Below are 12,588 nucleotides of genomic sequence, written 5' to 3'. Positions count from 1 at the left end.
TTAACAGTTTCTTAATGGATTATAAGTAATTTAATTTTTGTTACTGTTTCCTTAATGAAAATGTGTAACAATTTAAAAATACTTAATACAAGCATTTGTGTCACTGCAATGTTCAGAAATTCTGTTTCCTTGTTATTTACAGTATATGCACAGGGATAAATCTGACACATTCATGCTAAATTATCTAATCCCTACAAATGTCAAAGAAAAGAAAAACAGAGGTATTGTAACTAACTGGTCATGCTGTCTGACAATCTGTTCTATAGCTTACATTAGTGCTAAAGTCACCAATTACTCTTCCTTCCTAACCCAATGCACAAAAAATCCAATCATTTACATCATTAACAGAACCACCACACAAAAGATCTTCTGAAAGCTGATGGGATTAATTTAACTGAGAACAAAAAAATAACAGATGAGAAGCACAGTCCTGAAGATGCTGCTGCAGGAAGGACTCATGTTGACTCATTATTACTCACTGACAAACCTAGGCTATCATTTTGCTACCCTTGTGGCAGTCACCTGCTGTTAGAATGGTTAGAATCAAAATGAGTGATAGACAGAGCTTTAACATGCAAAGCAGTGCCAATGAGGGGAAGCCCAGCCTTACACAATCATCTGGGCCTCTTCAAATTACTGATGAGTACAGCAGCTCCGGCCCTGACAGTCTAACATGTGGAGAAGAGTTCATCCTTACATGTTTGATGAAGAACAAACAGGCAAAGAAGAAAAGAAAAGAGTGCTAAGAACCATGCTGAATATTCAGATGAGCAATCCAGACAGGTCCCCAAGCATATCCCTCATGATAAAATGGCCCTTATTCTGTAAATTACAGTTAAGCATTTCGGGCAGCAACGGAAGACAGGGCTAACCTTACAAGGATTAACCCCTCAAATTCTTAAGATATGTTGGTTTCATAAGACCTAAATCCACTTAAGGGTTTCTGAGGAAATAATATATGTCAACAATAAGCCTGTGATGCCAATCAAAATCTAAAAGCAGCTAGAAATTCTCAAGAAGTAAGTGGTTACAGCTATCAGCTCGCCCTTTATACTGGAATTATGCTTTTTCAAAGTTGTAAAATTTTTTTAAAAAGATTACCTAATTTTATAAAGTTATTATTTATAATTACAGCTGAGGTTCAGTAAAACTCAGCAGCCCACCTTTACCAAAATATGCTTTGGTTTGAGTTACAAACAGCTTAGAGATATGTAGATAAGGTAAGAGAGAAGTATGTATATTGTCGAACATAGTAACAAAGGAATATTTCAAAGTGTCTTTTAGGAGAAAGTGGTTAATTATAACATTCAATGTAAAAAAACCTCTTTTATGTCCTTAAAACTTATTCCACTAAGATCTCCAGTTACATGAAGGTGAATAGGGGAAAAAGCAGTTATAAGGAAAAAACTCAGCAAAAAGCAAAGCTTTCAAAGCACAAAATAAGGATAGTTGTTACAGGTTGTAACAGTTTATTCCAAGTCACGGTAATTTAGTACATGCACTGCAGGGTTGGGGTTGGAGTGGTACTGGCAGAAGACTGACAGGAATGTATAGGAGTCAGGCCCCTGGTATCGTGTCTACAGACTCTCTGTTAGGTGGTACCCTGCAATGTGTCTTATTTTCCCTTAAGACGTTTCTGAGTACTGTAAGAAGCTTTAAGTCACTGCTTTTCACAAAAAAAGATTTATCTAGTTAACATGAAATAAGGGGGTCAGAGGTTAGGGGGTTTGCCTAAAGTCATATGGCAAGTTGACAGAGAGGTGCTAGAAATAGAATCTAGGATGTTTCAAGATACCAAGGAAGTTCAAGATTGCAAGTCCAAAATAGCAGATTAAGATAAAGTAGTATATTGAAACCTCAAGACAAGATTTCTCTTCAGTTAGAAGGAGAACAAGCAGGTTAATCACAGCACAGAGAAGACAGAAGCATGATGGAAACAACCCCTTCTTACAAAGGTTTCAAATTGAAGGTAAAATTCTACAAAAATGGAGATCTCCATTAACACTGAAAAGAGAAGGCTGATTTTAAATGTACCTGGTGACTGGGAGGGGCCTTCTAGTAACCAGAAGGATGCTGGCAATTAGCAGAAACTTAATAAAACCCTTTCTGAGAGCCTGCTTAGAAGGCTGGGTAAGTGCCCAAGAAACCATTTAACAAACAAATGGAGAAGCTTGGCCAAAGGATGCTTCATTGGCATGCCATATAAACAAACACTACGTATTTGTGTATTTTCCAATACAAGATTAACAGGGGTCTATACAGACAAATGTAACTGCTAACTGTGAGCAATTGGGCAGTCTATCTGCAACCTGAACCCCCCACAAGTAATCAACTGAGCTTTACATGTGGAACCTCAATCCCCTTTCTTCCTCCCTGGGAGGGAATCACTAACCCAATTATACAATCACTTGCTTTTCTTTCTTCTTTTATATTTTAGAAACCCTAAACGATACAGTTTTATGTTTCTGAATTTGAAATTTATGGACTCAGACTGGTGGGTGGTATTCTGCAAAGGCGTCTTTCTCAACAAGTTCCTAACTACTACATGCAACCTTAACTCATTGTTTCAAAATGCATTTTACTCCGATAAATGACTTTCAAGTTGTTCCCAGTTTTCTGCTATTATAAATGAGGTTACTATGAACATTCTTGTACCCATCTCTTGACGTGCAAGAGCTTCTCTAATTTGAGGTAAAGACCCAGAAGTTGAACTTTTGGGGCATATTATCTATTCATGTTTAACTTTATTCTTTAATTCTAAACTGTTTTCCAAAGTGGCTGTACTTATCTCAAGCAGTATTAAGTAATCTGGTGTAGCCTATAGCTTTTCCATCAAATTGTTTAATAGGAAGAGCCTCAGATAAACAGCTGGGCCGGTAAGTGATTTTCTTGGTTTTGCTGTTAACCATCTCCTGGGCTTCTTTAAATGTTAGTTGCTCAGTTGTGTCTGACTCTTTGCAAGCCCACCAGGCTCCTGTGTCCATGGGATTCTCCGTCAAGAATACTGGAGTGGACAGCCATTGCCTTCTCCAGAGGATCTTCCCAACCCAGAGATCAAATCTGGCTCTCCAGCATTGCAGGCAGATTTCTTTACTGTCTGAACCACCAGGGGGGGTTTCTTTAGAGAGGAAAACACATGGGATATGTACTTACCAAGCAAAGGTACTTTATTTTGCAGCAACTCACAGTAGCTTGTGGTGAGGATTCCAATGGGATTACTCGGGACAAACCGTCCTTCTTTTACTAACCGTTCACATGTTCGCATTAAAGTCCCTGAGAACTGAGAAGGATCAACACCATAGTCTCTCCATCCTCCTACACCATCTGCAACCCCTTAAAAAAAAAAAAAAATTTTTTTTTACATTCAGAAAATAGTCCTAATCAGCGTCTCAGGAATTCTTACCCCATCTTCCTATTACTAATTTTATTACATACTAGTACATAAATTTCGGAGAAGGCAATGGCAAACCACTCCAGTGTTCTTGCCTGGAGAATCCCAGGGACGGAGGAGCCTGGTGGGCTGCCGTCTATGGGGTCCCACAATCTCAGACACGACTGAAGCGATTTAGCAGCAGCAGCAGCAGATAAATTTACCGTGAAATTCAGAATAAAAAGCAGTCAGGTTTAATGTATTATACACTAATACTCCTAAGCCACATTCTCTACTTAGAATCTGATCTTTCACACATTGATGAATAAACACGTGAGCCACCACAGGGTGGCATTGCCTCCCAGCCAAAAGGTTGTTTTCAGCAGAATTTTCATCTCTGTACATAAGTAGTTGTGTTATTAATCTTTGTTGTATTTTATAAGAATGAAAACTGATTTTCTTAAAAAGTGCTGATGCTAGTGAGAATACAACTGAGCCACAGTTGGCCATCATGAAAAATACCAAAGGCAGCAAACTTTTAACTTCAAATATTGGTCAATAATTATGAAAGAGAGAACAAAATTAAGAATATATCCTACCCTCTTTGCTCCTCCCTCAGAGACAACCACTATCCTGTACATGGCCACACTGCCCAGCAATAACTGCCACTACCGTGCGTGGCTAGTAAGCACTAGAAATGGGATTGACTGATGCAAACTGAGAAATGCTCTAAGTATAAAACACACACTGGACTTTTTGAAAACTTATTAGCATGAAAAAAGGAGTAAAATATCTCATTAATTTTTATATTATTAATGTTGAAGTAATATTTTGGATATAATGTGCTAAACAGAATACATTATGAAAATTAATGTCAAATTTAAAGTTTTTTTATTTTTAATTAATGTGAACACTAGGAAATTTTAAATGACACATGTGGCTCACATTATATTTCTATTGGACCGCACTGGTATAGAGGTTTTCATGGATCCACAGAGCTCTTGATGATTTCAGTCTGCCTAAGACTCCTTTATCATGAGGAAACTAGTGCTCAAGAAAAATCAGATATCAAAGTCAACATACCATCTCCTACTCAGTCCCTTGCAACATCAAGCTAGTTGTTCAACATTAAAATTGATTTCTATCTAATTTCAAACAAACTGAAATTGTTTGCTATTCAAACTAAACTAAAATTCAAACTGAAACTCAGATATATATATTATTAAGGTTTTAAGTGAACATAAATAAATGAACTTTTCTGGAATGATCTATAATGATCATTATATATCATTATAATGATTATATATCTGGAATGATCTATAGTTGTTTTTGAAATAAAAGACTGAAAGTGATCTGTGAACAAATGGGAAAGTTAAGCTTTTTACCTCACACTATTCTGTATTATTTAAATTTTATTTTTATAATGAGCATGTATTGATTTTATTAACAAAAAATATTAGGGAATTTATAATTGTTAAGGCTTTCTGAGCATGCAACACCCTCCTTATATACACATTTAATTTTTTCTTCCAGTTTTATTGGGATATTATTGTCCTATGGTACTATAAAAGTTTAAGGTGTACAGCATAATGACCTGACTTTCATACCACATGAAGTGACTTCATAGTAAGTTCAGTGAGCATCCATCATCTCATGTGCCAGGGTGCCTTGTGCTCAGTCGTGTCCGACTCTTTGCAACCCCACAGACTGTAACCGGCCAGGCTCCTCGGTCCATGGGATTCTCCAGGCAGGAATACTGGAGTGGGTAGTTATTCCCTTCTCCAGGGGATCTTCCCAACCCAGGGATTGAACCAACATCTCCTGTGTCTCCTGCACTGCAGGCAGATTCCTTATCCACTGAGCCATCTGGGAAGCCCATTATCTCATATATATATACAAAATTGAAAAAAATTTTTTCCCTTGTGATGAAAACTCTTAAGATTTGCTCTTTTAACACCTTTCATATATAACATACAGCAGTGTTAATTATATTTATCATATAATTTAAATTGTACACTATATTCCTACTATTTAACATAACTGGAAGTTTGTACCTTCTGATTGCCCTCATTCAATTACCCCTCACCCATTTCTGCCTCTGGTAACCACAAACCTCATTTCTTTTTCTATGAGCTTGTTTCTGAAGTGTAAATGGCCTATATGTATATTTTTTGTACATTCAACTTACACACTTCAAAGAACATATCTGGTACAAAAGTAGCAAGGTGCTTATATATGCATCTCTGAAAAACTGACTTAACATAAAATGAACACATTAAACTGTTTCTCTGGTAACGGCACTTAATAAACATAAGTGGAACACATCCTGAAAAAATAAGAGGAAGAAGAGCTGGAAGACAGTAAAGAGGTTGACAAATAACTTATCACTTTGCGGCAGAAACCTTCCCATCTCTTATGACCAACCAACAGGCAAATTTCAAGTTTTCTCCTCCCCCTTTGGCCATGCTTTGTGGTAAGTTTCAATCCCAATCAGGGATTGAACTCATACCCCCTGCAGTGGAAGCACGAAGCCTTAACCACTAGCTGCCAGGGAAGTCACAAGGCAAAATTTCACTTTAGGGCAAATACAAATTAGTTGATTAGATATGTCTGTGATTTGTTTCAAATTATTAGTGGGGTGTGTGTGTGTGTGACAGAAGAGTAGATGAAATAAGGCTGGCCATGAACGGATAACTGAAGTTGAATGAGAGATACACTCATCCTTCTACTTTGATGTATACTTGAAATTTTCCATTATATAAAATTTAAACAGTAATAATGATAAGAAAAAAGATCCTTCTGCCTGCCACATGGAGAGCAAAAGCAGTAAAGGGATGAGTCCGGAGACAGTCTCAGTGGTTCAGTTAGGAAACAGTGGCAGTGCAGTCAGAGTGCAGGGATTTGGGATCCAGTGAAACAAAAGGACTCACAGGCAGACTTATGGGGTGCGGAAGGCGGAAAGAGAAGCTTCAGGGATGGCTGACGTCTACCCTCCCAGTGAGAAGTATCGCTATTTTTTTCAGGCAGTTGTAAGGCTATTTAGAAATTCTTACAAAAGTTTAGTGGGAGCTTCTTTTGAGGAATTCTTACTTCACCAGGGGTAAGATTTTTACCACGATTTAAATGCAATAATTTGTGTTAAAACATAGAATGCAATTATAGTCCTTGCAATTCCATCTGATGAATCATTCTTTTCAAACCACTGTTTGCTTGAGGAAAGAATTTCTTTTTAACCAGTCTCTGATCTGAGAGCCACAATTAACTTTAAATACAAACTGGTTTCATCTACAAATGCCCTTCAGAAGAAAACCATTAAAACCTGAGATAATGTTGAGAGTTGATCCTGGCACTCACTAAACAATCTGTCAACAGGTTACAGAGTCTGACCTGGCACAGCCCCTCAACATTAATCAGATTTCTCCCAGAATAGAGCATAACCTTTCAGGCACCTGTTTGCTTTTATATGGGAAAAAGAACCCAGGCAAAACTCCATTTGCAAATCTTCTTAGGGGAAAATGGGGATTCAAAAAGCATGTAAACTTTTCAATAAATCTTTGGGGGAAAAGTCTTAGTACACATACAAAGTTTACTTACACAGAACAAGTTATATAACAGAAAGAGTTGCATTTGGGATTTAGAACCAGGCTAAAACCAGAGTAACCTACATTTGAAACCTAGTTTATTCATATTAGGCAGTTATTTCTACAAGAAAAAGAGTATTTCCTCTCTTGCATAAGCAAAAGCTTCAATCCACAAAGAGAGAACACTTCCAACTAAATAGTGGAACTGATCCATCTATAAAAGGAAATTTCATTGACGCAAACAACTGTTAAAAGAGAGACTGCTTTAATCTCGAAGATACCAAGCAACAAAGGATAAGAATATCCCTAGGAGCAAACAGCTACACTGAACGGTAGGAAATAGAGGTTGAGGGAGGTGCAGCCTGCCTCTGGGAAGCTCACCTTCTAGTGGGCAGCTAGACCACTCACTCACAGAACTAGACAAACGGCTCCCACAAATGCTGCTACTGAAGAGTCAAAGCAAGTGGTTGATGCTTATGGGGCACTGACAGTGGAGCAAGCTTTTACTAGGAAGTGGCCCTGGAAGGTTAAGTCAGATGCCCACAGGCAGGGAAGGGTAATTAAAGGAAAACAACAGCAAATTAGGTGCTGCTGGGGCCTGGGTGAGTGGCAGAGAAGTTGAAGTATGCAGGACAGGAGCTAAAGTTGTGGTGGGCCCAAAATTGAAGTCCAAGAACTTTAAGCTTTATGCTATAGACCTGTGCTGTCCAATATGGGCGCCACCATCCATATGTGGTCATTTAGTTTGAAATGTAGCTAGTTTGGATTGAGACGAGCTGTTAAATGTAAAATACACTCTGGATTCCAAAAACCTAGTACCCCCAAAACTGTAAACTGTCTTAGTTTCATGCTGAACATATATTTCAGATACACTGGGTTAAATAAAACATAGTAATTGAAATTAACATCATCCATTTCATTTTACTTTTTTAAATGTGGCTACTAGAAAATTTAAGATTACATATATAGTTTACAGTGTATTTCTACTGAAGAACGCTACTCTCGACAATAGAAAATATCAAAAGTCAAAAAAAAAAAATAAAAAAAAAAAAAAAAAAAAGAAAATATCAAAAGTCTTGGGGCAGAAGTGTAAAATCCAACCTATATTTTAGAAAAGTAATCTTGAGAGCACTGGAGAGAACAGGTTAAGAGAGGTCAGAAGTCAGGCATCAGCTGTGAGATTTTAGGTTAAAGGTAATGGGAAAAGCAGAACAATCACTGGAAATACAAAGAACATAAAGACAACAGGGCTCTGCATCAATTTTTGTATCAATTGTATGTTTTGTATCAATTGGTATGAGTGTTGATTTCTGGATTTCAGGGATGAGTATTGATTAGATGATTCCCCAGTTAGGAGGGGGTAAAAATGCCTTTAGAAGATACTGACTTCTGTCTCAAGAATGCTGATTTTTCAGGCACCAGTGGTGTATTTTTGTGGACATGTTCTGTATGAAGTTGGGACCTTAGATTCTGCAGCTAGGAAGGCAATCAGGGCCAGATCTTTGACAAAGGTCTAGGACTGACCCCATGGATGCTCAGGGAGAATAGAGCAAAAAGTTTAAGGAGTTAAGGGGAATTTTATCTTAGGAATAAGAAATGAAATGAAATGTTAGTCACTCAGTCATGTCAGACTCTTTGCCCACTGTCATGGAATTCTCCAGGCAAGAATACTGGAGTGGACAGCCATTCCCTTCTCCAGGGCATCTTCCCAAACCCAGGGATCGAATCCAGGTCTCCCACATTGCAAGCAGATTTTTTTTTTTTTTTTTTTTTTTACCATCTGAGCCTCCAGGGAAGCCCTAGGAATAAGAATTCCTCGCCAAATAGCTTATTTGTGAATTGCATTCTTATTCTAGTCATCAAATTACAAAATCAGATATAACTGATTAAGTTTAAGGAACAGCTAAGTAACCCAATTTGTCAGAATGATATACCAATAATTTCTTTAGTGAAGCTGAAAAGGTGGACGGAAAGGCTTTGAATGCCAAGATAAAGAATGTGAACAGAATACAGAAGCTATTTCCTTTAACTCACTGTAATCATCTTATGTCTCCATTAATAACATTCTGTCAGCCCATGTCTAGTTGAAGTGTTTGCTTTAACCTAAGAGCCAATTAAAGCCATAATTAGATTAAGATAATGGTTACGTATCTGAAAGAGCTGAGCAAAAGGCTGAGAGGAAACAATGATAGGGCACAGAACATTCCTTTAGTTGCACCACTTACAATGGGAAATGTCAAGTTTTATAAAGTGGGAAATAGGCAACTAGAGAATATTTATATTTATGATTTTTATAAAATATTTTGCTAAGTTTTCCATAGACTGCTTTTCTACAGTAGGCTTAAAAGAAAGGAGATATACCTCTCTGGTATACCTCCCATTATTTAAATGCATCTTTTTACAGGAAGAAAACTCTTAAAGTAACAGACAATTTTCACTTTTTAAACTGAACACATTTTTGTCTTTGCCTATGGTTATAACCACATAAAAACAAAACTTTGCTGTACTTGAAAAAAAAATCACTTAGCTTTTTATTAACTCAAAATTTTACCTTTATTCTAAGCCACAAGTTTAAGGGAAAAAAATATTTGGTAAGTAAGCTAAAACTGTGGAAGCTTAAAAATCCTCTTTCCAACTGCATACAGCCACCTAACTGTGTAGTTGTAAAAGGCTCACCTTGAAAAAGATTTTGAACTAAGTGACCACCACCAGCCCAAGTTTCTCCATCATTATCCATTATCAGCAATCAGCACGAGGCTGCCATTCTTCTTAAACCCTTCCTACTATACTCATCTTCAGATCGACATGCGATTAGTTATAAGACACTTTCTAGAAGAAAGTGATGCCTCCAAAATAAATACTAAGTTTCAATTTTAATATAAAAATCAGTGAAGAAAAATTGGTCATTTGTTTTTATCCAACAATAGCTCTGATAGAATTTCAAATACTAGGCAGTACCCAAAGGCAATAAGAGTTTTATTCCTTGCATCTTTGATGATCTCGAGGCCTTTTACATTGAACCTCATACTCTCTAGTGAAGCAAGACAGTTCTACAGGGATTGTTTCCTTCTACAGGGATTGTTTCTCCATCAGTGAAACACAGCTCCTATCTACTAGAATGGGTACTTGATAGTGAACTGAAACTCAAGAGGAGAAACTGAGTAAGCATCTGGCTGGATCACAAGAGTTGAATAATAAAAGCAGCAGGAGACCCTCTGTACCCAACAGATAAGGATATCTGCTTTTACTCTTTCTGCAGTGAGTGCTCATCTAATGAGGAACTGGTTAGGCAGTATCTATTACAGTGCTACTGGCTTCTTTTCAGATGCTGAGTGTCTTCTTCAAATACGAAATCTAGTGTTCTCAGAGCCAACATTATTTGTGGAAAGACATCACAACCTGAAGCAGTGTAACTAGAGAAAAATGAGAACAGAGTATAAACTCACTTTCTAGCAAACGGAACAGATCACACTTGTATCAACAATCCTGAAGCCTCAACTATTTGGGCATTAAAAACACTCCCCTGTGATTCAGGACTGTGAAATGTATCTACAAACAATTATCCCGAAGGGAACAAAAAGAAGGATTACTGGAAAAATGTATTTAAGAGTTGATTTATTCAGAAAAGTACAATTTGCTTTGACTAGAACTCCTTTCAGTTCTCTAGAGGTGAAATTATATAGATTATGATGTCCTTCCTGCTTTAACAAGCAAGTGATATATTCCCTTTGCAAGGTTTTCCCAAAGTAACCACTATGCATTAGTCACGATGAAACATGCATCTTCGAATTCTCCAGATACCAAGTCTACGTCAAGAACTCAAGATCTCTAAGTAAAACAGCTAACTCAAAGCTGAGGCAATAAAGCTGAAAGGATGGAAGAAAGAATGGTTCAAACCCTGTGATAAAATGTGTGAAAAGGGAACCTGTCAGCAAAACTCAAATTGTGCTAAAGAAATAGTACAGTCTAGAACAGTTAACAAAGTTCAAAAATGGACTCAAAGGAGGAATAAATGATCTATTTTATGTTTTAGAATTCTAAAGAAAATAGCTATTCCTTTCTAGCTCAGTAAACATGAAATTACTCAATAATTAATCAAATTAAAATGCACACACATACATATATACATTTACACCTGTTGTCCAGAATAATTCATTAGTTAGAGACTGTAATCTCCAGAAGATGATTAGGAAATGACAGGGTGAAGGCAAAGAAACTCAAAGTCAACCTTTTTAAAAGAAAAAATGTTCCTTCCTCTAACTTCCTTTACCTCTTCTGTTTAAATACCAAATATTTAATGTGGAATGATGTGTTTGGACTTAACTGTGGCTGAAGACCTTGGGTATCTTAAAAGTTGAGGGTGAAGTCACAGATAAAGGTCACTTCACTCTTTTCTGAGCGGCAGTAGTATCTTAATCAAACGCTAAATGCTGTTGGCAATGCTTTTTGGGCAGGAGGAAGCCAGAGACGAATCATCTGGGTGTGGGGTGTCACACTGATCTTAAGTTATGAACAGGAGACAAAGGGCCCTTATTGTGTCACAGAATCAATGGCTGCTATTAAAGCTGAGGATCTTCCATTTCTAGATATTAGGAAATGTTACACAATGCCTAATAATTTAACGTTTAAATAAGAAAGTAACAGCAATGAAAGTCCAGCCATCTGATGTGTGCCTGTACTGGCCCTTTAAGTTAACAGAAAAACTTTCCTTCTATTTATAAGATTAGATGTAGAATTTTGGTCTTAAAGGTTAACCTAATATTCGTAACAATTAAGCCATAGGGCTTCTCTGGTGGCTCAGTGGTAAAGAATGTGTCTGCCAATGCAGGAGACGGGGTTCAATCCCTGGGTTAGGAAGATTCCCTGGAGAAGGAAGTGGCAACCCACTCCACTGCTTTTGCCTGGGAAATCCCATGGACAGAGAAGCCTGTGGGCTACAGTCCACGGGGTTGCAAAGAATCAGAATGACTTAGGAACTAAACACCACCACCCAAAGAGGATACTATTTTACCCCCTACTTTCTTCACCCCTCTATACAAATAACAGCTGTTTTTTACCAAAATACCACCCTCTGGGAGAGGTCAAGTCAGATGCAACCCTGGCAACAAATGCTTTTTTTTAAATTAACAAGTGAAAACAATTCTTTTGATTAAAGCTGCCAAATGAGGAACTGACCCTTAATTTCTGAATACTAGTTATGTTTTCAATATATTGTTGAAAACAATATATTGTTCAATTAAGTAATGACCTTCAGGTGGCAAAACAAGTAATTTTTTTCTTCTTTTTATTTTCCATACTTTCCCATTTTTTTCAGTAATTGAGTACACGTTACCTTTAAGGGAGAAATGATAAACTATACAAATTCAGTGAGAACTGCATTTTACACTTACATTAAATATTAAAGCTATTCAACATTTTATTGAGTATTTCCTATATGTAAAACATTGTGGTGAAAGGGAGCCAAAGGGATTTACATATAGTAAAAGATTTCCTGCCCAGAGGAACTTAAAATCAAGTGCTGTGATGGGGGGAGTAGGGTTGAGAGGCTTAAGATAAACGGCTATAATAAAACAAAACATGCACCACTAAAACCAAAACTAAGAAAGATTAGATTACATCCAGCTGAAGAAATCAGCA

At 37.2% G+C, this 12,588-nt stretch overlaps 1 protein-coding gene across 1 annotated transcript in view; it reads right to left on the bottom strand.

The window, feature by feature from the left end:
* The window catches only part of PPTC7 (protein phosphatase targeting COQ7), a 39,019-nt gene that overhangs the window by 11,974 nt on the left and 14,457 nt on the right, over positions 1-12,588 (bottom strand). The window contains exon 2 of the mRNA XM_043901866.1: positions 3,154-3,333. Coding sequence (XP_043757801.1) covers positions 3,154-3,333 — 180 coding nt within the window. The remainder of the gene's footprint in view (positions 1-3,153; positions 3,334-12,588) is intronic.

This window comes from Cervus elaphus, chromosome 5 (assembly GCF_910594005.1).
Source record: "Cervus elaphus chromosome 5, mCerEla1.1, whole genome shotgun sequence".
Lineage (NCBI taxonomy): Eukaryota > Metazoa > Chordata > Mammalia > Artiodactyla > Cervidae > Cervus > Cervus elaphus.
Note: the sequence above shows the minus strand (reverse complement) of the source record. Positions and strands in the feature narration are given on the sequence as shown.